At 40.9% G+C, this 27655-nt stretch overlaps 1 protein-coding gene across 1 annotated transcript in view; it reads left to right on the top strand.

Moving 5' to 3' along the window:
- Positions 1–27655, top strand: part of NECAB1 (N-terminal EF-hand calcium binding protein 1) — a 1647431-nt gene that overhangs the window by 141035 nt on the left and 1478741 nt on the right. The window contains exon 2 of the mRNA XM_085605303.1: positions 10733–10757. Within this exon, the coding sequence (XP_085461429.1) occupies positions 10733–10757 (25 nt within the window). The remainder of the gene's footprint in view (positions 1–10732; positions 10758–27655) is intronic.

Below are 27655 nucleotides of genomic sequence, written 5' to 3'. Positions count from 1 at the left end.
TCATTGGGCTATACTTGGGCTACATCTGGGTGATATTTGTGCTACATTTGGGCTCTTTTGTCTCTTGAAGCCATCTTGGGAGACTTATTTGTTATGAAGTTTCCTAATTTCCTCATTTACTACAGTCTCTTCAGTAGGAAATACTTTCAGTTTTTTACTTTGATTCCATCAAAAAGGCATTCAGATGTGTCACACATTTGCCATAAATTCAGAATGTTAGCACTCTAGTTGCTCATTAGATCACTGTAGTAAAGCTACGGCTTACCAGGGAAGTCTGCTGCTGGTATTGAAAGTGCATGTTTTCAGTCTGCATGTCAGACATTTTTAATGAAATAGAAGAGGATTTGAGAAGTCACTCAAAATGTGCCCTAATTTTTCTTTCTGCAGCACTAACCATACTTTCTATGGCAAAATGAACCCCCTCATTGTGTTCCTTTTTGAATTAAATGTTTTAAGAGTTACCACTTTATTCCAATCAAGATGGCTTCAGGTGTGCAATACGTTTGTCATAAGTAGGACTAGTTGTTCTTTAGAACACTCTGGGAAGCTGCAGTAGAACACAAAGGAATTAACTGACCGTCTCTGCCCTTGTTGGATGTACATGTTTTACTGAGAATGTCAGACTTCATTCTCACATGACTGAGAAAGATAATGTGAATTTACAGAAAATATGCCCTCAGTTTAGCTTATAGATCACCTTCCAAACCTCTGTGGGAAAAGCATGAGAAAATAGTTTTCTCTCAAACATGATTCATGATATCACAGCAGAAGGCTTTTTCACATGGTAAAATCACCTTAGAACACACCACTATTCCTAAAATGAGTATGGTACCATCAACAAATCATTTATAATGTAACTAAAGTCTTAAAACCTTCTATTAACTGCAATGCTTTTTAGTGAGGTGCTAACATGGATATTGGTCCCAAGATGGCTGCCAACACTTCTTGGATGAAGCGCTGACAGCCAATCAGATCTCACGATGAGATGTGTGGTTAAGCTCCGCCCAGATATATATGTGATTTTGATTTAGATTTTCTCAGGAACTACTGAACGGATTTACACCATTTAAGCAAAAGGCACGACTCTGAACCAAGGTCTACCTTTCTGCCAAATTTGGTGTAATTCCGTTCAGCAGTTCGGGCTGTAGCTGCGTCAACAGGTCCTATGGGAAATTGCATGGGGAAAACATGTTTAGGGATCCCCCTTTTTTTTCAGCCCCCTCTACACGAATCATCCCAAGACTTTTAGGATAGGAGCAGACTTGAGCTGGCCAAAAGTTTTGAAAATTTCACAGAGATTCGTCAACGGGCGCCAAAGTTATTCCAAATAGAATGTTGTGGATTTCCTATGGAAAATAGGTCCTAACTATAACTACCTACTGGCGACCGCCAGTAGGTAATATATATATATATATATATATATATATATCACTTAAAAAAACCATAGGTTTCACACACGTTATAGTTAGGAATTAGCATTTAAAAAACCTTGCAAATTCACTTAAAAAACCATAGGTTTCACACATGTCATAGTTAGCTGGACATTTCACTCGTAAAAAACCATTGAAATTCCCCCGTTATAGTTAGTTCAGATAACTATAACTCGCACGACCGCAATCCACTGCTGATGACGTCACATATTACATCACTCATGACATGGTCAGTGACATCACTCATGACATCACTGATGACATCATCCTTGTGATAGTGTGGCGGTCGCGCGAGTTATAGTTATCTGAACTAACTATAACGGGGGAATTTCAATGGTTTTTTACGAGTGAAATGTCCAGCTAACTATAACATGTGTGAAACCTATGGTTTTTTAAGTGAATTTGCAAGGTTTTTTAAATGCTAATTCCTAACTGTAACGTATGTGAAACCTATGGTTTTTTTAAGTGAATTTGTAAGGTGTTTTAAATGCTAATTTATGTATGTATTATTATATTTTTTATATATTTATTTTACAATAAACTACCTATGTATATAGTTATAGATTGCCTGTATCCTGTAATATGGAATGGCTCAGCTCTTTTTTTTGAATTTGGATAAAGTTGAACAGCATAGTTAATATCTTCTATAAACTTATAAACAGTTTAAAATGTTTTTATTTTTTTAAGTTTTTTTTCTCGGTGCGTGCACCCCGCGATTTTTTGAAAGAAAAATAAAATGCTTTTTTCACCCTTCGGGGTCCTTCAGGGACCCCCTGACAAAGGCTAGGGGGTCAGGAACTCTCTACCCTGCCCCCTTTTACACGTTCTCCACCTTTCTTTTTCATTGTCACACACAAAATGGCGGCCGACACTTCCTGATTTCGACCGATTCTAATGTTGACTGACATGTAACCACCAATCAGAATTACGCTCGCGCACGTTATGGTGCGCGCATATAGATATTTATGTACTTTTAACTGCAATTTTCTCAGGAACTACTGAGCAGATTGACACCATATATGCAAATGGCACATGCCTGACCTGAGGACTACCTCTTTGCCAAATTTCAAGTAATTCTGTTCAGCCTGTACCTTCAACTAAAGGTCCTATGGGAAAATGCATGGGGAAAACGCGTTTTGGGACCCCCCTTTTTTCTCAGCCTCCGCTTGACGAATCACCCCAAGACTTTCAGGGTACGAGCTGAGCGGAGCGCCCCATTAGTTATGAAAATTTCGCGAGGATTCGTCAACTGGCGCCAAAGTTATTCAAAATAGAATTTTCAGATTTCCTATGGGAACTCGGTCCTAACTATAACTATCAGTAGATTATATATATATATATATATATATATATATATAATCTACTGATAGTTATATATATATATATATGTGCACTCGATCCGGCCCCCACAGAATCATCCACGGGAGAAGCCACGAACTGGAGGTAGTCAGGATTCGGCATCTGTTTATTCTCTCAGGTCACCCTCAATCCCCGAGATAAAAGAGAGACGTGTTTCGGATTGCTAGAAGCCTTTATCATATGTATATTACCTACTGGCGGTCGCCAGTAGGTAGTTATAGTTAGGACCACGTTTCCATAGGAAATCCGCAACATTCTATTTTGAATAACTTTGGCGCCGGTCGACGAATCCTCGCAAATTTTTCAAAACAGGTGGGGCGCTACGCTCCGCTCCTACCCTGAAAGTCTCGGGGGGATTCGTCAAGCGGGGGCTGAGATAAAAGGGGGGTCCCAAAACGCATTTTTCCCATGCATTTTTCCATAGGACCTTTAGACAGGGCTACAGCCCGAACGGCTGAACAGAATTACTAGAAATTTGGCAGAGAGGTAGTCCTCAGGTCAAGGAAGTGCCTTTTGTAGGTTTGGTGTAAATCTGTTCAGTAGATTCTGAGAAAATAGCCTTTAAATCAATATATATATCTGAGCCAGCTTACGGTGCGCTTACGGTACGCTTACCGTACGCGTACGGTGGCGTGTGCGAGCGCGATTCTGATTGGCTCTTAGATCTTAGTAAACATTCGAATCAGCCGAAACCAGGAAGCGGCGGCCGCCATTTTCTCTCTCGCACTGAGAGTGATGTTTAAAATATAAAGCACAAAAACATGTAAAGGGGCTGTTTAGACAGCTCCCACACACATAGCAATGTTGAGGGAGTCCCCAAAGATCCCCCAAGGCCAAAAACGTATTTTTTATTTTTTCGCTAATTTCGCCGATTACGCTTACTGTACGTGTACGGTAAAAAATTATTAAAAAAAAAAAATTATCCACACTCTCCCCACCCCGTGTGCAATTGGTGCCCGAAGGGCACCAATTGTGCATTGCTTATTAAAGATGAGTTAAACTAAAATATAAAAAAAAAAAAAAAAAAAATTATCCACACTCTCTCCACCCCGTGTGCAAATGGTGCCCGAAGGGCACCATTTGTGCATGGCTTATAACATATACGAAAAATTAAAATATTACCTTTCAAAACGAAGTGCATCATATGTCCTCCATGTGCGCACGGTGCGCGAAGCGCATCGTGCACGCCCACCGTGCGTGCACGGCACTAGCTGCGTAAAGTGGGCGCGCGGTGCGCGAAGCGCACCGCGTGCTCACTGTGCGCGCACGGTGCGCGAAGCGCACCGTGCGCGCACGGAACGAACTGCGTTGAGTGGGCGCGCACGCCACGAATGGCGTAAAGTAACTTAGCATTTAAAAAACCATAGGTTTCACACATGTTATAGTTAGCGGAAATTTTACTGATAAAAAACCAATGAAATTCCTCTGTTATAGTTAGTGCAGGCAACTATAACTCACGCGACCGCAATCTTCTGCTGATGACATATGTGTCTTTATGAAAAAAAAATATTTGTAATATATGTATAGCTAAAAATGTATGGAAGAAGACATGGGCAAATAAGTGTCTAAATACAGTATTAGCATCAGCAGAGGATTGCGGTCGCGTGAGTTATAGTTGCCTGCACTAACTATAACGGGGGAATTTCATTGGTTTTTTATCAGTAAAATTTCCGCTAACTGTAACATGTGTGAAACCTATGGTTTTTTCAGTGAATATATATTACCTACTGGCGATAGCCAGTAGGTAGTTATAGTTAGGACCACGTTTCCATAGGAAAACCTCAACATTCTATTTTGAATAACTTTGGCGCCGGTCGACGAATCCTCGCAAATTTTTCAAAATAGGTGGGGCGCTACGCTCCGCTCCTACCCTGAAAGTCTCGGGGGGATCCGTCAAGCGGGGGCTGAGATAAAAGGGGGGTCCCAAAACGCGTTTTTCCCATGCATTTTTCCATAGGACCTTTAGAACGAGCTACAGCCCGAACGGCTGAACAGAATTACTCAAAATTTGGCAGAGAGGTAGTCCCTAGGTCAAGGAAGTGCCTTTTGTAGGTTTGGTGTAAATCTGTTCAGTAGATTCTGAGAAAATAGCCTTTAAATCAATATATATATCTGAGCCAGCTTACGGTACGCTTACCGTACGCTTACGGTAAGCGTACGGTGGCGTGCGCGAGCGCGATTCTGATTGGCTCTTAGATCTTAGTAAACATTCGAATCGGCCGAAACCAGGAAGCGGCGGCCGCCATTTTGTCTCTCGCACTGAGAGTGATTTTTAAAATATCAAGCCCAAAAACATGTAAAGGGGCTGTTTTGACAACTCCCTCCCACATAGTCATGTTGAGGGAGTCCCCAAACATCCCCCAAGTGCAAAAACGTTTTTATTTTTTTTTCGGCAATTTCGCGGGGTACGCTTACTGTACGCTTACCGTAAGCGTACGGTAAAAAAATAAAAATAAAAAAAACACTATCCACACTTACCCCACCCCCTGTGCTTTTGGTGGCCAAAGGCCACCAAATGTACAGGGCTTATGTTAAGGGCAAAAAACACTATCCACACTTACCCCACCCCCTGTGCTTTTGGTGGCCGAAGGCCACCAAATGTACAGGGCTTATTATAAGGGAAAAAAACTTAGCATTTAAAAAACCGTACTAATTCACTGAAAAAACCATAGGTTTCACACACGTTATAGTTAGGAATTAGCATTTAAAAAACCTTGCAAATTCACTGAAAAAACCATAGGTTTCACACATGTTATAGTTAGCGGAAATTTTACTGATAAAAAACCAGTGAAATTCCCCCGTTATAGTTAGCGCAGGCAACTATAACTCACGCGACTGCAATCTTCTGCTGATGACATATGTGTCTTTATGAAAAAAAAATATTTGTAATATATGTATAGCTAAAAATGTATGGAAGAAGACATGGGCAAATAAGTGTCTAAATACAGTATTAGCATCAGCAGAGGATTGCAGTCGCGTGAGTTATAGTTGCCTGCGCTAACTATAACGGGGGAATTTCACTGGTTTTTTATCAGTAAAATTTCCGCTAACTATAACATGTGTGAAACCTATGGTTTTTTCAGTGAATATAGATATAGTTAGGACCATGTTTCTATAGGAAAGGCATTTTTTGATTGCTTATATCTTTGGTGCCAGTTGAAGAATCTTCACAAAATTAACAAAAGCGCCCCGGTGATTCTTGTACATGTAAAAGTTCAGGTCAATCTGTCACGTGGGGGCTGAGAAAAAGGTGCATTTCCCATGTTAACTCCCATAGGAATTTTAGATGTGACTACATCCTGAACCGCTATAAAGAATTACTCCAAATTTTGCAGAAAGGTGGCTATTGGTCCAGAAAGAGACCTTTTGTGAATTGGTGTAAATCCGTTCAGTAAATTTGGAGATATTAAAGGAAATTCTAATTTGTATACATAGGGACGCGAAGACTCCGCGAACCCTCCTGATCTCATTCTGAGATCTGATTGTCTTGGCTTCTGCTGAGTCCACAAAAACAATAAAAAAAAGGAGAAGGGGTCAGGGTAGGAATACCCTGACCTGTATGTCTCTTAGGGAGGTCCCAGAGGGACCCAGCCAGGGCACAAAAATGTTTGTTAAAAAAAAAAAATGTTTGCTGCAGATCCGGGCATTGGCAACATACTAGGGCCCAGACCCACTGTTACCTATCGAAAGGTACCCCCAATAAAAGATAACCTAGTGAGGAGCCACTTTGCCATCAAAAAAACTAAAAATTGTCTGGACAAGTGACAAATGGGCTTCATACGTTGTGAGAAGTGCAAAGTCTTCTAGGTTGGGAAGAACATTAGATGCTTCCTGGATGTTTAAGATCAATGAGAGGATTACATGTGACACTACATACATAGTATATGTGAGAGAATGTTTTTGTGGATTAAGGTACGTGGGTAGTACCATCTGCCCTCTAAAAAAGTGCATACTAGAGCATGTAAGAGCGATGCAAAACAAAGAGTTGAACTATGCCATGGCCGAGCATCTTATTACACACCGTGAAAAAGACTAGCAAAGTATGCGCTACTATGGGATAGCGAGCATACCTAAGAATGAGAAAGGGGGGACAGTCCTCAAACTGAGATGACTGGAGTTAAGCCTCATTATAAGACTTACAACGAAGGCACCATATGGACTGAATGACAAGGAACTGTATTTGGAGTCATCCAAATGATGAACTGTAATGCATCACATAGCTATATGCACCAGTTGATTTGAAACAAGATGTGAGGCTGTTCCATAATACATCTGCTAAAAATTGGGGTTTACATTATTTGGGCTCACAGTATCTCAGTAAATCTGATATGCAATATCTGACCAATTCAGTTGGGAAGAGTGTTCTTGTGACACAATCACACCTTGGGCACACCATCAAAAGTTATCACTATATACTACCATACATTGGGGTGACAAAATGGAGAAAAGTTTAGATGAGCACCTATAAAATTATTTTAAATGCAATGCTGAGGATTTGTAGCACACCGCTGGTTTCCTTATGGACAGACAACCACAATGGGTGGAGATATAACAACTGCAAAATATGAGGGTCCTGCCCACCTAAAGCAGATGGTATACATTTTCTGAGCTTTTGGTTACCAAACCATTACTATATATTAGACAGTATGGCATGAAACAACCGCTAACTGTACACCCCCACCTATATATGCTACTCAACAAGCATATAAACCATATAACAGAGCCCCATTGGCACTTAACTACTATGGGATGTATGATACCTCACCTGAATCCTTGTCAATACTTTGCAACATAGTCATAGCTAGTATGCTATGCTGAGGACTTGCAGTATACCTCTGACAACCACAAGGGGTGGAGTAACAATAACTGCATATAAATAGAGTCAATCCTCACTGAAAAGGGCTGATATACATCCTCCGAGTACACCATTACTAAATCTGACTCAGCGACAATACTATATATTAGACTGTATGGCATGACATTACTGGTAGCTGAACACCCCCACCTACATACATAAGCCAATAAGCACAAAGGCCGTACAACAGAGCCCATTGGTACTTAGCCAGTCCAGGAAACATGGCATCTAGCCTAAATCACTGCCATCATGTGGTAATGTCAGAGTGAAAATACATTACAGCCATCATTCCCCCATATAATATTGTGAAATAGCGAAGAATATGCATTATGAATGTTTTAATTGACCTCGCATGTGTGTGCAATATACTTCAGAAAACTATTTAATAATGTCTCAATAGCAATGGACATATTGTTTTTCAAAAATGTATATTTTATTCTGATAACTTCAGCTCCCATAATGACCCATAATTGGCCAGGCATGATGTTTGCATATAGTTGAAATTGAAGATGGACTCACTTTACTGTGAGCAAGATTTGAGAGTCAAAAAGCGTCGGTGGTGGTTTACAAATAAAATTGACTTTATAAGACTCTCCTGGAGTGCGGCAATATCAATCCTTGGTGATTACATTTTTTTCGGGTCAAGGTTTGTCCCTGACACAGGCACCAGCTGAAAAAGAAGGCCCTACAGTTGATCTTTTAGTTGGGGATATATATGTATATACAAACACATATACATGCAGAGAGGGCTCCATCAATTGTTCTGTTTAATGGTCATGCACAACTCGCTTCTTCCATCTACAGCATGAGAAATATATCACCCCACTTTTCCCATTGGTTTCTTTCACTTTGACTGCACAATGCCTATGTGCCTACGTTCACATCCACTTCAAATAGTTCCTTTTTCTTCAGTGACATAGCAAACATAGAGTGGGCTTTTTTATGTTAACATCAAATACCAGCTATTTAATTTGCTTGCACTTTGGGTACTCAGTTAGATGGGGATATATTTCCTGTCTTCTGAATAAAGTTATAAAGTGTCTAAGTAACACTGTGCTTATTATGTTTAAAAAATCACCAGTAAAGCAGCCTTAAACCGGTTTTTACTTAATGTAAAAATTGTTTACATTTGTTTGATAATGACTTATTTTCTTTCTTTCCTTTAGTTTTTACCATGTGCTTACAATAAAAAAATTAATTAACCACTGCACAACCTGAGGCATCCAGACCTATTGCCATCGCCAATGCTTGTTTTCTCTGTGGGGAAAATATTTTCCCTGTGTAAGAAGCCTTACATCTGTAGGCCGACCAAATGTGTGCGATATCCATTCCCCCTCCGCCATGGACGGGGACTTCTCCAATCATTTCCAGGATAGAAAAGGAGCAGAGTGCAGGGAGGGAAATGCCACAAACGTACATTTTTGTGGGAGATTCAGAATTCCAAAACAAACCATACCTTACAATACCCACTCACCATCCCCTGAGTGTAATTTAATACTGCAGATTTATCTGCACTCTTGCTGGAGACATCTGCATTAGTAAATATATTTACACTTGTTAGAAATATAGAGATACACATGGTAAATAAGAAGAATATTTGTTCAAATGAGCAACAATACAACAAAATCTAAATCAGCCTTCAAATAACTTTCAAAATATGACCTGTCAAACTGTGAAGTTTCACCTGAAAAGGATTTAGCACAAAAAATGATAAATCAATGATCCAGAAAATTCCTCTTTTGCAAAATATTTAATGAATGTGGCCTATTATATGACATCGAAACTTCATCTTTAACATTAGACCTGGAATACATGTTTGCACCTGTATCCAATTAAGATTGTGTGAAGCAGTTCATGGCATCATGCATGTGGCACCCTTAATTTCACCCAAATTAATGTTTTTGAAAACATATTTATATCTCTAGGCTGCTGGGTACCCCACTAGGTTTAACTTGTGTCACCCATGACTGCTGTATAGGTAGAGTTAGGCAACAATTTTATTATTTTCTTGCAGACTTGCTCAAGAGTAAATATTTGAAAAATATGTTTTGAAACCTATATTTTATAACTCATGGAGGAACAGTAGCTACCTGCAGGTGTGCAAATTGTATTGCCATTGACATGGCCGATAATGAGAAAGGGACACGGAATTACGATCAGTTGAACACTTCTCTTACGTGACATGTTCACGATTAATGAATATCACTCTACCTACATTCAACTTTATCATACCTTGTTTTTAAGCTATTGTTCACCTTAATTTCTCCTACTGTTAAGTTGTATTCCTTTCTCATGAGAATCTTCTACTTTTATCATTGTTATCTCGTTTATTGGTGGTTTCATATGTACCACCGCCAGGGCCCACAGAAGGAGATTAGGTAGAAGACAGAAGAGGGGATCTTAAAATGTTGAGTGAAAAGTTTGTTTTACAATTGTCACTCACTTGAACACTCGAGGTTACCTAAGGACATCAAGAAAAATGTTAAAGTGAAAATGCAAATGTATGCTACTTTTACTCATGAGTAAATGTATGCCTGTTACATTTATAAAAATATATTTATCTATGCCTGTGAACTTTACTCCTAATGTAGGTGTTATCCCATGGTAGTAAATTTCTGAATTTCTGTTGTGAATCCAGGCCTTCATTGCATTCTAGAAATGAGTGACTTGCCAGGAAGAATACCATTCTGATCTTAATTTGCACAGGGGTTTTTCATGTTGGCTCCTATCATGCTGAATGATTTATGTTCTGTAGTGAATATCAGTTAGGCTACCAAGCTAGTTGTCCAGCATGAGGCTGTTAAACAGTTTTATGTAATCTCATGCAAAGCAGGCCACTGCTGGTTGTGTAGGAGCATTCTCAGGTGCCTTACAAAGTGTGGTTTCCTTCACTGCTCCTTTCTGTAAAACATTACATGGGGTTTAGAACGATAGCATGCACAGTAGTAGCACAGAAGATATTCCACCTGAGATTTATCTTGCAATGCTATAATCACTGCAGTATCATATAGAGCAAACAACAATTTATTTTTAGATTTTTCATTCTCAGATCAAATTGATTATAATTCTTGTATATCTTTCTTTGCAGATTTTGAGAAGAGCAGACAAAAATGGTAAGGAGAAGATGCATTTCCTACTTTTCTGGCTCATCTGATGAAAGCTTGGAAACTTTAATGGCCACCAAACTTGCTCTGTGGACTTAAATCATAATGTAGGCCAGATTCATCAGTCTAGTACTGTAAATGCTCAATTTGCCTAGTGTAGGCTTGTATTTCCTCTTTTGTGTTTCTTGTTGTCTGAATGGTGAAGCCTCTGGTGTAGGTGTCCCAGATTCTTTGTACTCTAGTATTCTTCAGCATACTGTAAAGTGACCTTTGTGAGCAAAAATGTTCAGTGAGCTAAAGGGCGTGCTGTAAAGCTAAAGAAGATGTAGCATAATCAAGCAAATAAGAGATGAGATAGTTAGGGCCTTTTAGTTATGGGTGAATCATGTAGTGAAAAAAACATGGACATTGTATGTTTTAGTAAATTGAGTTAGGCTTTTGCAATTATGCGAAAATATATACATTGTGACTGATATGCAACTGTTTAAATCATGGAACAAGCCGTTTGATTAAAGGAAGGGGATCTTCTTTCTGATTTACTATAGACTCAACATTGTGTAAAAAAAGTTGTACAGTAATTAGTCATTTTGTGAGTAACAAGAGTGTTGGGATATTATCAGAGAAAAAGGTGAAGTTATCGTATGCTAGATCCTGGCAAGGCCACACCTGAAGCGCCCTATCCAATATTATCTCCTCGAAAGGAGAATATATACATTGCAGTGTATAATTACGGTCAGTAGGAATATGTTTTTATTTTTTGTTGTATGCAGAAGACCAATAAAAACAAGACAGTTACGTTCAACAGGCACCATTGCCAGAAAATACACATTGCAGGTACACAGTGCCATTTGTATAACAGTACATTCATCAAGGCACAGAGATAAAAAATGGATATGGAACAGTACTTAGAAAGCAGAGCAATGTACCCTGACTCAGATGGAGCTTGTCCTGTAGGTGTACCAATTGTTGCACTGAAACAACCTGCTGTAGACTCCAGCCCATAGTAAACCCTCCACCATCCCCAAATCTTGTGTAACTTACAGGGACAGACTCCACTGCAGTAGGTCACTTTATCCGTTGCCATGTAAAGGTCCATCCCCGTCTCCATTCATGTCCTCCACCAGGGGCAATGCACTAAACATGAGTTTGAAGTGAGGGACATCAATGTAATTAGGGATTCCCAACAAGATATATTTTGGGTCGAGCGGGAGCGAAACATCAAGTGTGTGCAAAAGTTCCCTGATGATCACACTTCAGTAGATTAGTATAGGGATGTAGTCCCATTGTCTGTGCATAAACGACCCTACTGCCTCAACACACTGTAAACAATTTGGTGTGGATGCCCTACCCGTATTATACAATCTGTTCTTGTCATAGGAGACCCTGTGAAGTATTTGTAATTGTATTAGGCATAGACGCACCTTAATAGCAACATCACGAGGGTGCATCAGCACGCCCTCTCAGTCAATGGGCCTTATTTATGAGTTGTGTTGCATCGCTGCGACAAAGCAGCAATGCAACACTTCTCAGTGCACCCTCCTTGTGACACCATGGTTGTGCCGTATTTCAGGCCCAGTTCTAGAGGGTGGGCCAGGAGGGCATGTAGCTCTTTGGGTGCTGTTTATTCTTTTTAAAATGTCAAACGAAGGCAGATGCAATACCTAAAATATCAGATTGATTAAATACTTTGGGCCAGATGTGCGATCCTTTTTTTGCTGCCGGAAACGGGAGAACCTCCCGTTTGCGGCTTCAAAAAAAGGTAACAGCATGTAGAAATGCTATATAGCATTTGCGATTCTCGCTGTTAGGAAGGGGCGTCCTTTCCTAATAGCGAGTCAACATGCTATGACTAGTGTTTTGCGACCGCATTTGCGGCCGCAAAACACTCGCAGTTTACCACCTACTCAAGTAGGTGGTAAACCACTCGCAAAGGGGAAAGGGTCCCCAGAGGACCCCTTTGTGAGTATGTTGGAAAATATTTTTTGAGAGCAGGCAGTGGTCCCAGAGAGCACTGCCTGCCCTTCAAAAAAAGAAACTGAAACGTTTCATTTTTCTTTATTTTGCAGGTCGTACATCTGGCACTTTGGTGTTTTTTAGCCAGCACACATTCACCTTCATGGCGCACCCATTCTTCTTTATGGCCCACAGAAAGAAAAAATTCTATAGCCAGGCCTGCTGTATATACAGTACGGTGCATCATGTCACAAAGAGTCACAGATACGTCAGTCTTACTGACATCTCTCTAGGCGCAAAAGTAATGCATTGCTGGGGTGTGTCTGAAAACAAACACAACTCCAGCAATTTGTCCTTTCACATGGGGCAAGTCCCGTGTGAAAGGGCCTGCCTCACCCTTACGCCTGCCATGAGGTAGGCATAAGGTTATGATGCAATGGTGTCCTAGAAGTGGGGCACTGAAATCTTATAGATTTCAATGCACCACTTCTATGAGGCTTTGATGCGGGGGAACGCCCACCCTGCATACATTATACCTGACAGAGGTATAATGTAGCGCAGGGGTTTACAAAGTGACGCACCTGCTTAGATGTGTCACTTCGTAAATATGGCACAACATGGCGCATTATTTACGCCGCCGTAGCATCACAAAAAGTGACACAACCACTGCGTAAAAGTGATGCAAGGGTTCATAAATAAAGCCCAAAGTCCTCAAAGTCACCCAAGTCCCTCCTCCACCTCTCCCTGAGTTGACACAGCGAGTCTGGCATATTATTGTTAATCATTCTGGTCTCTGGGAGACTGCACCTCTACCCAGTTCTTCCATTAATATGCGCCCCATGAGGTGGGCGTATTCTGGGATCTCTGACCCCCCCCCCAGACCCTCAGCCCGCCTGTCATGATGAAGTTGTGCATATTTTTAAAACTGAGAAGAATGTAGATGGTAGTCCACTTAGGCAGATGAGAAGAGCATAATGTATCCCGCCTCAAGGATATCTCCGACTTTAGAAATACCTGGAAGAAATAGGTAGCTTGCAACATTAAAGTAATCTACCCTATCACTGTGGTCTTTGACCAACTGTTTGCACATCAGCTGCAAGGAATACGCAGGCGGGGCACTCATGTGGATGGTCATTTAGAAATAGCCATCTTTTTGCTTCAATTGTTCCTATTAAACTTTGGGAAAAATGTATTACAACTAGTCCGTCATCGGTGCTGAATACTAGATTTGCTGAAATACCTTCTCTTTTACACAGAGTGCATCTTTTATATTCAGACTACTACAAGGGGATAGGGTTAGTATAAATGATCTTGATACAACGAAGTTTGTGGTTGGAGTACATAGAGACAGCAATTAGCACTTGAATGTGGGCAAGTGCTTATAGTGAGAAAATTAGGACCAAACTTCATTTGAGGTCAAGATACACGAAGCAAAGATCTTTTTCCAATTATATTGATCGTCAGTTCAAATGGTAATGGAGCATTTGGCTGAAAGGAAGAATTGTAATTTGGCACCAGGTAACATAACATATGCTTTGAAGTTGTCAGAAGATAAGTTCTTTTTGGAATAATGTTCTGGAATGCAAGAAGTTAATTACTGGCAACATTTTGGAGCGATCTCCTTTGTTCGTTTTATAAGACTACTTTATTGCTAAATGCACATTTACATACGTCTGACATTGTGGGCTAATAGAACCCTAGTAGAATCTTTAAAGTATAGTTTGAGAGGATGGAAGTCTAGTCCACTGCCTGGGCGTAAAAACTGGATGCTAGAAATGCCTATTCTTTTGCAGTGGGAGAAAACACTTTTTAGGAAATTGGAACCGGAAGGCAAGAATGAGGAAATTTGGTACCACTTTGACCATCTTTCTAAGCAAATATATATATATTTTTAACTAATCTTAAAATGTAAATTAACTTATTTCCTGTGGGGGTTTTTTTAAGCCCCTAACGCTAGCGATTTCTCTCAGTGCCCAGTAGGTCGTAGTGTTTTAGCCTTGTGAGTGTTCAGCTACAGGTTAGATCAAAAGTGTGGCATCTCTCTCTCCTATAGCCTAAAAGTCCGACTCTCTACTATTCAAATCTACTAGATGAGAGGATGACATGTTTAACTTTTGTAAGATTTTATTTTGTGGTATAAATATTTGCCAACCTCCCAAAGCACGGGTGTTGCTGTACTAAAATTCAGAAAAACGTTTTCTGCAGAAGGATGAGAGCATTGTAAGGCTCCACAACTTTAGGAACAGAAGTCTAAAAACTGACCAACTGGTCTCCCAAATCAAGTGAGGGATTTTACAGCAGGGCTGTAACCACAACAAAATGTATGCAGTGTGGAAACACAGCTTTGACCTAGGTAAGACTAACTAGTGTCTTCTAATAGGGTAATAGTTTGTAGGTCAGGTTTTTGGTGATGTTAGTAAGGATCAGGTGTCTTCAGTGATTAGAGAGATTTGCATTTTCAATGGTTATTAAGAGAGTGTTCTAAGAGAATTCTTCAATATGATGCCTATTGTAGTAATCAAGTCCAGGCTGATTGTGATGTTTCAGGAGGATTTATTCAGGTTGGTTACAAGATGTAGGTTCAGTAGTATTCAGCCCCACCAGGAGCAGCCAGCCAGGCGCTCAGCCCTTCTCCAACTGTAAGTTCCCACTCCCAACATTCCATCTTGCATCATTCAGGCAGCATTCCACTGGCACATCATGAACCATAACAAACCAGGATACTACACCTATTTGTCTTCATATGGTTCTTGGAGTCTGGTGGATCATGAAGAGATTTTGGTTGATTTCACTTCCTTATTTAAATATTTGGCAACTCCTCTGATTTAGCAGCAACATTTTCAAAAAGGTAAGACAGGGGAAGATTATTAGCCATTTTGACTGCTTCATTAAAAATTCTCTCCTAATGCTTTCTCTGAGCTACACTTGGTAAATTCTCTTTCTGATAAATACATACAAAAGGCCTCAACCCTCAAGATGTAAAAGTACTACCTTTACAACTAGATTAAATAAGGACTTAGCCATTGACATCATTTAGGGGTTGCAGCTGTGACCCTGGCTTTCCCCTTGTGACCGCTGACACTGCCTTTGTGACCCTAACCTCAGAGGTGGCAAAATCTGTGCCAAAACACAAGGACTGCTGAGCACTCCTTGTTTTCTGTTAGTTTTCTGTTATACTATTAGTGAATAATATTTGATTATTCACAATTAGTGTAATAAGAAAATGGAGAACAATTAGTTAGAACGGAACCTTTCATGCCAACTTAGTTAGTAAACAATTGCTTTTAAATGACCATCGTATGTGAGAGGGTGTTTATGTGAGAGAAAGCACGTGTGAGAATGTGAATCTCTGTGTAAGGAGGTGTTTGGGGGAAGTGAGTGAGAGTCAGTGACAGGTAGTGAAAATATGTGATATTCAATGTGAGTAAGTAAAAGTGATTCAAAATGAGTGACAATAATTGAGTGAGATTAGGAGTGACTGTATGTGAGAATGAATTGGGGTAAGAGCGTGTGCTGAGCGAATGGAAGCGAGAGAGAATGTGGTGTTGTGCTTGTGAGTCTGTCATTCGCCCTGGCACACTGAAAGTAATTTTGCCTTATAGACACACCCAAAATACTAGTATTGGCATACATGAGGCAATTCTCAACATGACAGACACCTGTGACAAAATACTGGCACTGGCAGTAAATCTTGGCATAATGGGCACCCATGGTAAAATACTGGTACTGGCATATTAGAGGTAATTGTTGCATATGGGCACCCATGAAAACAATCTGGCATGCTTAAAGAAATTCTTTACAAGGGTGCAAAATGATAGTACCAGAACATTGGAGGTAATTCCTGGCATGAAGGAGGACAAACTGACTTAAGGGAGGGTGGCACCCATGATAAAATTCTCACCCTGGCTTAGAGAGGTAATTTTTGAAATAATGGTCACCTCTGACATATCGACAGCATAAATGCCAACATTCTGGCACTATCATATTATGGGGCACCCATGACATATGGGGTATCCATGATACAATGTGGTATATTGGATCCCTCGTGGCATATGGGGTATCACTCAAACATATGCGCACAATGGAGGTAATTTTTGACACATGAGGGCACCCGTAGCACATTTAAAAAAAAATGGGTTCAACACTTGGGGAATGCCAGGTTTCAATGGCTTGGCATACATTGAGAGGAGTTATATATTTAATAATTGTTCTTTCAAAGCCTATAGCATTTTGCAAATTTATGTGAAAAATGGTGCTTTAAAATGCACTATTAGATCCCCTTCTTTCCATTTCTTTTTAGGGCAGCACAATCCCTTAGAAGAGGTCTGGCTCACTTGCTCCACTCACACACTACAATTCAGGGCACATTTTATGCCCCAGAACTTTGAAAGATTAAGCCCACACCATAATATAGGTGTTATTGTTGTAGTGTCGTAGTGTCGTGTGAGTTGGCAATGATGTATCCCTTTTGGCTCCTGATACAGTCCATAGAAGTGTGACATAAGCATTAGAGCATAATGAAGTGAATGCAGGTTTAGAATGCTGAGTTTGTGGTTACATGAATAAAGATGTATTATACTAAGCTCCTTCTGTGGCATAGGGATTAGTGAGTACCCAGGCTGGGGAGGATGCTCCAATCTTAAATAGACATTTGTCTGTGTTCCTACATTAGTTATGAAACTATTATGAAACTTCATCAATGTATTGTGATTTTATCAAGGTTAAGGCCATGTAACATGATTTGTAGAAGAATGCAGGGTCAATTATCATATAATGTCACTTCCTGTGATGTCTTCAAAGTCAAAGAGTATGTGATGTCACTTCCGCCACCCCAGGCAATCAACTTTCAGGTTGATAATATCAAGGATGTGTAAGAAAGTTGTTTTGTGCGTTGACAGATTCCAGAGGTCTGGGGAAGAGTATTCCTGCTGCTTGAGTGGAGTCAATCCATTGGTTGTTTTTCCACATGCTTTCATGGTTGCCATTTTTGTTTCTTGTTAACAAAACTCCAGTAGAGCAGGCTGTGCAATAAGCGCAGTGCACCTGTTCAATTGCTTGTTTTCTGTACATTTCAATATTCTCCTTTAACAAATTGTTTCTTGCTGTGCTTAACATCAACCTTAGTGCAGTAGTTAAATTTCTAGATGCAGTTAGAAGTCAAAAGCACACAACTAGCTGAAAGACATTGATATTTCTGGAGGGAAGTGGAAGTACTGATTGGAGAATAAAGGAGACAATGGCTGAGAATTAAAACTGGCCCAGTTAAAAATACTCACTAGCAATTAAGGAATGTACCATTCACCATGAGAAACAAATGTTTAAAAAGTATCTACATCAACCTTGTACATGCCAGACAAGATACATATTTTATCATCTTGAACAAGATGAATGGTAAAAAATAGAAACAAAAATCAGTTTGAGCATTTTATCTCCAGAAGCTAGACAATCTAAAGGTAGCACTTAGGATGCCCCTTTTCCACATGTCTCTGCTGGTGTGGCTTCTGTTCAGGGGATTTCAAACCATTAGTAATTAATTTGAACCACAAACTGCTGTTACTCGAGACTGGCATCAGCATTCTCTAGCAACACCGTTGTCTGTTGTAAAACCTTCATGGTTTGAAATCTCCCCATAACAGCATGCAATGCCTACAATTCATATCCACTCAATTAACATTCAATACTGAACAGGAACAAACCACATTTCCAAGGCTCAAAATAAGCAGGAAAATATTTTAGGCAGATGCTCCTGGATGCTATGTTAACCAAAACCTGATAGTAAGTAATGAATAGGTAGACCTCTGTTTATGTGGTACTAAATACTCTTTGGCTAAATATGGAAATTATGTCCAGAGGACTGTCTTTAGGAAATCACATTATATAACAATTTTGTTGCTAGGATTCTATTTTGAGCAACTCAAGAAGTTTTATTCCCATAAGGTATGTTATATCATGGTATCATAAGTCATGTTGTGTTTGGTGTGGCATGGTATTGTATGTTATGAGATATGATGGTATGGTATATGGTTTGTAATATTTTGGTACCATATGTGTTGGAATGGCATTGGGCTTAGTGAAGCACAATGTGTTGAGTACATGTCTTCGGAGACATTCTTTTTAACAGTTGTTATGTTGAAGATAAGGCCTGCTGCCTTCTATTTTCACGTCCAGAATGGTAACTGGATGGAAATTTTGAATGGTGTCAGGCTGAATAAAACTTTACCTCTAAGAGGAAAAACATGATATCATAAACCTCTTATGATATATGGTGATGGTGTGCAGCACCTGGAATGCCTGTAGCAAAAGAGGGAGCAAAACTGGAAGCTTTCTGGTGTGAGCAATGAGTTGAGAGTGCAGTTCAGCCTACCAAGCAGGCTGAACAATTCCCTTTTATACCCTCACATAGGATTGATCTGGAACAGGAAAAAGAGAAAGAACAGGAAGTAATATCTCACTATAATCGACTGGGAATGACACAATAGAAATAGGTGATAAAATAAGAAAACTTTCCAATTAAATATCTGGCCTGGAACATAACTAATTGTAAAGAAAAGGAGCTGAATTGTCAATGGACAGAGTCTGTCCTAAATTACAGCGTATCTAACCATTACAAAGAAAATGTCAGCTTGAACACGGCTGAGTGCTTTGCTTTGAAATCCCTGACCACTAACAAGAGGCAACACCAGCAAGACCTGTGGTGAGATAGCCCAGCCGGCCATGGCCAGACCTGAAACGCCCAAGGCAGTTAGCATGTCCTACCATAATCCCGCCAAGAAGCCCATCTAATACTCACCCCAAATTCAGAACAGAATACCTTCCTGAATGGTAACAGACCTTCTTCTGAAGATGATACAAAGCCTCAACACTATTAATGGCTTATTTGACACCATTGCATCTCAGCTTGATATGTTGCAAACTAGAGTTGAAGTGCAGGATACCCAACTGACTGGTGCTGAGCAGTATATCAGTGACATAGAGGTTATTTGCTCGGCCATGTTAAAAAAAGTGGAATACTGGAAATGTCACTGCTTGGTGTACAGGTAAATAATGGAGACCTAAAGCCTAGGTCACGTCGGTGTATTATTAGACTTATATGGACCAGCCAGAACCCACTATTTTGGATCACAGTGAAACCTCCATGGAAAACACTGCTGCTCGACATTTTTGGTCAGCCTGGCTTTGTCCACATGTTTGTCATTGAAAGGGCCCACAGATTCTGTGGGCCAAGCCCCCCCCACTTCTCCCCCGAGGCACCACTTAGACTGATCATCATGATACTCTGACCATGATACCATTCTGAAATCTGCCAGGGAGAAAGACTAAATTTGACATCAGGACAATTAGCTGTTCATCTACCCAGACTACACACAGTTGGTACAAGCACCGAGAAAAGCCTACCTATGTATTAAAAAGCTTTGCATACAAGACATTCAACAGAGTTCACTGGGATGACAAGTCCCATGTCTTTCCAACACCAGAAGAAGCAGCCAAGCTTTTTTTTTAAAAACACATTGCTAAACGCCATGCCAAACAAACAATGAAAAAGAAAAATGACATCAAGGTGGAACCATTTTCAGGCACTTCCTCAACCCTCAGTGACAATGACTGAACCCACATGGCTTTTTCTCTCACTCTTTCAGATTCTGGTTGCACCCCACATGACAGTCAGCACTGTGAATGATTAAGCTAAGCTATCTGTCTGTAGATATGGTAGATTGAAGACTGCTGATTGGCCCTGTTTAACCATGTCCATATGTTTTATGGTTTTAAAGTTCTAAGCAGATAATAGCATGCCAGGTAAAGGTCCATGGAAAAGGTCATTAAGTAATTCACATAATGACGCTGCTATCGGTCTATTTCAGATATGCATACAACATGTTGTCTTGTCACACAGTTCTTCAAACTAGTCTGTTTGTTTGCTATTTGTGTTTGTTCTGGTTTAATGCTGAAATTACATTCATCGTAAATTGGTCGGTGGGGGAGTAGTTAGGAGATATGTTCCACATGAACACCGAACATTTAGTGTTGTATATGCAGACATTCAAGTTATTTCATCCTTTATGGGTTTTTAGTTCATTACAGACTACTTCATGTTAGATGGATCAAAGAATAGATGTGCAAGAAAAATACATGTGTAATATGCTGTGGTTGAATGTCAGGGGGCTCAGCACACTGCAGAAACAGAGGCATGGGCTGGCCTTTTTAGATAGACACTGGGTTGACATTGTCATGCTGCAGGAAACTCACTTCTCTCCACACACGCCTCCACTGTTGGTATTCCAATAGGGCTCAATAGATGGTTTGCATCCAACAGTACATACACTAGAAGCATTGCTATAATCATGAGATGCTTCTTAGATTTCTGCCTGGGTTGTATAAAATCTGATACTAACGGTAGATGCATTACTGTTCAGAGTCGTCTGATTGATAATCCTGTAATGTTAATAAAAGTGTATGGCCCAAATTCTGACACTCTCACAACACTTGATGAAATATATGACATCTGATGTAAAATTGGTGCACAGAATCTGACTGGGGTGGCAACTTCAATCTGGTGCCAGACCCTGATAGGGACAGATCCATGTCGACTACTCATTGCACACCATTATCCCTTAAGTCTCTTAGATATATATTATTGATGATTTAGGCTGGTAGACATCTGGAGTATACTTCATGCTGATGCAGAAGGTTTCACTCATTACTCATCTGTATATCACTCTTTTTCTTGAATAGATGAATGATTGTGCTGTGCAGAGTGTGCCTGGTGGAGCATCTTCCTCATGCCTTATCTGATTAGTCCCCAGTCACAGGCAACTTCAAGTACCGGCCAGAGTGAAGACATCAGTGCTGTGGCTCTTCCCCACGGATGCGCTGACCGGCAGGGTGTTTAGAACAGACATAGCTTTAACCGTTAGGGAACACTTCACCACTAATGAGGTAAGTGTGTCAACGCAAGCTACACGGTGGGAAGGATTTAAGGTAATTAAGGGAAAGGGATCTCCAAGCAGGCAGGGTTCCTTAGATCCATACGCACCCAACTACATAGGCAAGAACAAGAGATCACAAGGCTGAAACATCTGTTACAGAACAGCCCAAATAATGACCCTGCCATAGCAGGATTAAAGCAGACTTTGGTAGAGTATGATGATCTAGCCGGTCATGAGGTCACCTATCTAGGCAAACTTACACAAACTGGAATTTATTGTAAGGGTGAACCTGACCATACTCTGTCTTGGCTGTAAAAAGGAACCAGCAAAGCAACCTGATCCCAGTGGTAGCTACTGAAAGTGAACGGATGATCTTGGATACCTCAGATATGGTCGATATGTTATTACAAGCAACTTTATACGGCCACTGAGGCCCAGAACTAAGAACATTTGAGGCACTGCATGAACAAGATTAAGCTAGAGTCATCTGACAAGAAGCAATTAGGAACACATATAAGCTTAGAGGAAATTAAAACAGCTATAGCAGAACTTCTTACTTGTAAAGCCAAGAGAGCTGATGGCCTAACAGCTGACTTTTATAAAGCCTTCAATGATATCTTGCTCCCCATATGTTTGCGATGAATACAGAAGTGCTATACAAAGCTTAACTACATGCTTCATGTTGCAAGGCTTTAATAACTCGCCCTGCTGAAGTCTGGGAAAAAGCTTCTAAAGGCACAGTTATATAGACCACTTTCCTTACTGATTTTAGACACTAAAGTCCTTGGGTGTATGACAGAAGCAAGCATAGTTAATCCCCACATGCCTCAACAACACAGTCCCAACAATGAATGTGCCTTAACCACACATTCCTTCACCACGCATGCTTTTACCATGCATGACTTTACAACGAATCTGGTTGTAAAGGCATGATTGCTAAAGGGATATGCATGGTAAATTATCACTAATTGACCCCGCCCTGAGCTCTAAAATCCTGTCCCCTAATTCGGGCCCCCCGCCTTGAGACCTACAACCGACCCCATCCTGCCCTTAGAGCTACCTCTAATCTTCTTCCCACCCTAAGGTCTAAAACCCTGCCCCCTGCCAAAATCTACCCCCACCCAGCCCTGAGCCCTAAAACTGACCCCTGCCCTTAAACCTACCCCTTCCATTCCCCTGCCGTCAGGCCTAAAACCCTCCCCCTGTCAAGAACAACCCTGACCCCAGCCCACCACCTTGAGACCTAAAACTGAACTCCTCCCCTGAAAAGTGCCCCTCACCCACCCTGAGCCCTAGAAAATGGCCCCAGTCCTTAAAATTACCCTGACCCTCCTGCTCAAGCCCTTAAACCCTGACCCTTCCCAAATAACTACCCCAATGCCTCCACCCTGATCCCTAAAACCGACCCCCACACCTAAAGATTACCTCCTCAAACCCGGCCCCAGCCCGACTTACCTGTCTGTGCCCGGAGCTTCGTGTCCCGATGCTTCCTGTTCCTCTCCCCACCCATTCGCACATCTAGACCACTGTCTGCCTTAACCATGCATATGCGTGGTTAAGGCAGGTGTGTGGTTCGGGAAAGCGTTGTTCTGCTAGCGGGGAAATGGCATGCATGGCTTAGCCGCATGTTAAGGCTGTTTCCCAAGTCCTAGGGGCCAATTCACAAAGGTAATCTGAGCCAAAACTTTAACTTTACGACTTTTGGTATTCACAGGGGTCATTTACGAGTCGTATCTTTACATACACGGTCGGGCTGTCATCTCCGCGCCCGGGCCGTTCTCTCCACACCCAGGCCGTACTCTCCGGCTGGAGCTGTATTCTCCAACTTGGGCCGGATGAAGTGTAATCAATGGGCAAGAATACAATTTTTTACAGAAAGGAACATTAGGAATGTGTGATAAATGGTAGTATAGGTCATGAAAATTAGTTTGGGTAGGGGAAAGGGTGTGGCCGGACACTACATCATATCCCAGAAAAGTTTACTCCTATGCATCATGGAACATGAGGCCCATGATTTGCGCTCCTCTCAGTGTGCATGGTACTTGCAGTCCATGATTTGCTCTCCCCTCAGTGTGTTCACTGAGGGGAGCACAAATCATGGGCTGCATGTACCATGATGCAAAGGAGCTAACTTTTCTGGGTGTGCAAGATCAGAGAACATCATCGGCAATGGGCAATGGAATTTTAAAAGGGTCAACTAGTCATCTCTCTAAATGCAGATGACATACTACTATTTCTGAAATGCCGTGATGCAAACCTAGTACCAATAATATGTGAAATAGTGCCCTCTGACATTCTGGTTGGAATTACTATTAATTGGGACAAGTCTGAAATATTCACCCCGACCCAAGCAACAAACCCCTGCATGCTGGAATATCCTTTGAGATGGTGCTCAGAATCTGTCAAATATTTGGGAATAACAATTAACAAATAGAAAGAGGTGATGATCTTTGACAACTACAGCCCTGCGATTAAGAAGTTAGATTTTCAAGTGGAGAAGGGAAATAGGCTACCCTTCTCCCTGGCATTGGAAGTCACGCTGATAAAGATGATTGTCCTGCCATTTTTTAAGATATATTTTCTCGAATACCTCTGTGGTGCTCCTACGGTCATTCTTCATTACCATAATAGGTCATCTGACCAGATTGATATGAGGGGAAGAAATCCTAGAATGAAGTGGTTCTGCCAAACAACAGAGAAGGTTTCTCAGTTTCTCATTTTGAGCAATATCTCTTGGCTGCAGAGGCTCACTAAGCACTGTACTGCTGTTTGGCCCCTTACTGCCCCACTTGGTGGCTAGTCAGAGGATGTGCCACAAGGTACTCTGACCACGTCACGGTATTAACCAATCAACTATCCACACAAGAGCATGCTAACCATTGTGTGTACATGACAAGGTTGGAATCAACTATGAATTAAAGTGCTGATGCCAGTCCGGGACTCACTAGAAAACCCATTTGAAAATAACCAGGCACTGCCCCCAACAGTAGAACAGTGGGTTGTGACTTACCTAAAAAAGTACAACCTAACAAAGACCAGTCAGTCATTTCAGAACTCATAGTTTCTGATCAGAGATAAGTTCATAGAGCTTTGCCACTATGCTACTAGCCTACTGGACAGTTTCATAGAATACAGGCAGCGTATGGGTGTGCGAGACTGGGTGACTAAACTGTACGGACGGCTTGCTGACAACCAGGCTGGTGTGATGATACTGATGCAGCCTAATAGCTGCTTACTCTTTACATGACATAAAAATTGATTATGACAACGAAACACAAGTGTGCACATTGCACACGTTTAGAACACTGAAACTGAGAAAAATGTAAGTACTAGCACCGTAAAAGTGTGTTTGGATTTGTAGAAAAAGAAGATTTTTTAGAATAATGAGTTTAACATGCTTAATAACTGAATGCCTAATATTTTAACAAACTCGGTATGAAAAGAATATTGAAGAAAAAAGCTTTCTATGATGCAAATATAACACACATTATTAATATGAAGCAGAATATCATGTAGCATATGGGGTTTACACACAATTGTATAAATATTAATGATGAGACTTGGCATCTCTATTGCTTTCGTTGTAATGCACCATAGCAAATGATAAACTGGTGAAAATAAGCATGTCAAATTGTATTTGACTGAAACTTTCAGCATAAATGCTTGACATCGATAGAGTCTTTAAGAATAGTTTGCCCATAGATTATTTTACAATTGTGGTAACTGGTAGTAGGCCATAATGAGAGTTCAACATTTTTGTGCAATAATCAATGACAAGCACTACAATTATTTCTTTATATTATACATTTGATTTATTTCGGTCAGTCAGTCAAAGCTTTTATTTCGGTAAAATACTATAAAAAGACATAAATAATTATGTACAATAAAACATGATTAAATAGACATTGTATAGAGTGTAATCCATCGAAGCATTAAAATTGTTAAATAAAAAAATTACACAAACAAAGGAACAAGATTATTCCACAAAAAACAAATTATTAAAACTATATCCAAGGCCAAAAATGAACTCACTACACCGCAGGGTTCTATGGTAGCAATGATGACAATACTAGAATCAAGGGAATTATGTGGCAGAAATCATAATTTTGGACCTAGTGAACCACATAGAAAGAAGATATTTGGCCATTGCGAACACTATCAATGGGGTAGTATCGTACTTCAAAATTCTAAACACCTCCTGGTAGTCCCTAAGACCCCTAGACTTGCATAGCTGAACGATCCACTTTTTTCTTGCCTTGTTATATAAGGGGCAGAAAAGGACAACATGCAGCTCTGTTTCACAGGTGTCAGTACATACAGGACACGTGCTTAAGGGGTCCGAGACATTAGACCATCTATGAGTAAAATCCCTCAGCGGTAACGAGCCGTGTCTGAACTGGATGTAAAGTTTCTTTGCCAAAGGTGGTTGGATGGCATCCAAAAAAACTTCAAACTGGGGACTAATCTTAATATCCAGGAAGGTGTCGGTAAGCCTGCCCAAAGGGGAGTGCAGTAGCATTTCCTTCCGATACGATTGCAAAACCTCCCGCAATGATTTCTTCGAAAGTGCACAGCTTGTCTCTTCCGGGGCGGACCATAGGTTCCCCATCCCTATGGAGTAACAGAGGTTCTTTACATAGGTTAACCAAGGGATTTTATCCGATTTTCCCCTTGACAGTATATCGCCAAGATCATACCTATAGCTTACCAGCTCGGGCGTTGACCAAAGTCGTCTCCAAAACTGGAGAGGGCGATTCAGGGCAATCTCTTCTATGGGCACCAGGCCCAGATCCCATCTCAAGGGAGTTAGAGGAGTACTTACAGGTAATTTCAGCAGTCTCCTAATAAAAGAATTCTCAATTGAAGATAGGGAAGCGGGAATGCAATAACCCCAAAGTTCGGCGCCATAAAGCGCCCCCCCTCTAGCCTGGGATTTGTAGATTTCCATGGGGGGGCCCAGAGGTTTAAAAGAGGTGTTATTAAACACCTTCAGGATACCCCCCACTGATTGAGCTAGCTTCATATTTGCCTTCGCCAAATGGGACCCCCATTTCATTTTGTCATTGAGGGTCACCCCCAAATAATCAAAAGTGGAGACCCTATCCAGCTCTACATCTCCCATCTTAGGGTGGGGACAGTTGAATGAATTGGAGCCGAAAACCATAAATTTTGTTTTGGATAGATTTAGTTCTAAATCCCTTTTTTTGCAGAAAGAGCAAAAGGCCTCTAATGTACGCTGGATGCCCATGTAAGATTTAGACAACAGGAGCGTGTCATCCGCGAACATTAGGGCCGGTACCTTATGCCCCGCCAGGATAGGGGAGTCCAAATTAGCGGTGCACAAGAGATACTCAATCAACCCATTGATAAAAAGGGAGAAAAGAGTGGGGGCCAGGACACAGCCCTGCCTCACACCCTTTTCAACCGGAAATGGCCCAGAAATTTCCCCACATCTCCCGTATCTTACCCTTGCATAAGTGCCTGCGTGGAGACGTTTGAATAAATGGCAAAGGTAGGGGGGAACACCCATCTCTAATAAAAGGACCCATCATTTTTCCCTTTGAACCATCTCAAATGCGGACCGAAGGTCCACAAAAATCAAATAAAGATTGCCTGCACCCATGCTGACTGACTTCCAATAAATCAACTGTAATCTAAATAATTGATCAATGGTAGAAACCTTTGCACGAAACCCCGCCTGGAGGGAGGTTAGAATTTGGTGATCCTCCATCCAGGTCTGCAGTCTGGTTAAAAGGACTCGGGCAAAAAGCTTCTGTAGGACATCAATCAAACTTATGGGGCGGTAATTGGCTGGGTCCAAAGGGGAAGATTTTTTTAAAATGGGTATAATTTCTGCACCCAACCAGGTATCCGGGATTCTAAGGCCCTGCAGAATGGCGTTAAAGTATACACAAATATAAGGGGCCCAAATTTTTGGATCACTTCTGTAGAGGTCACCAGGGATCCTGTCGAGCCCCGGGGCTTTCCCTACTGATAGGGTGTTGAGGGCCAATTCTATTTCAGGGAGGG

This window comes from Triturus cristatus, chromosome 5_1, assembly GCF_964204655.1.
Source record: "Triturus cristatus chromosome 5_1, aTriCri1.1, whole genome shotgun sequence".
NCBI lineage: Eukaryota > Metazoa > Chordata > Amphibia > Caudata > Salamandridae > Triturus > Triturus cristatus.
The sequence above is the reverse complement of the archived record's forward strand: the minus strand, read 5'-3'. Positions and strand labels throughout refer to the sequence as shown.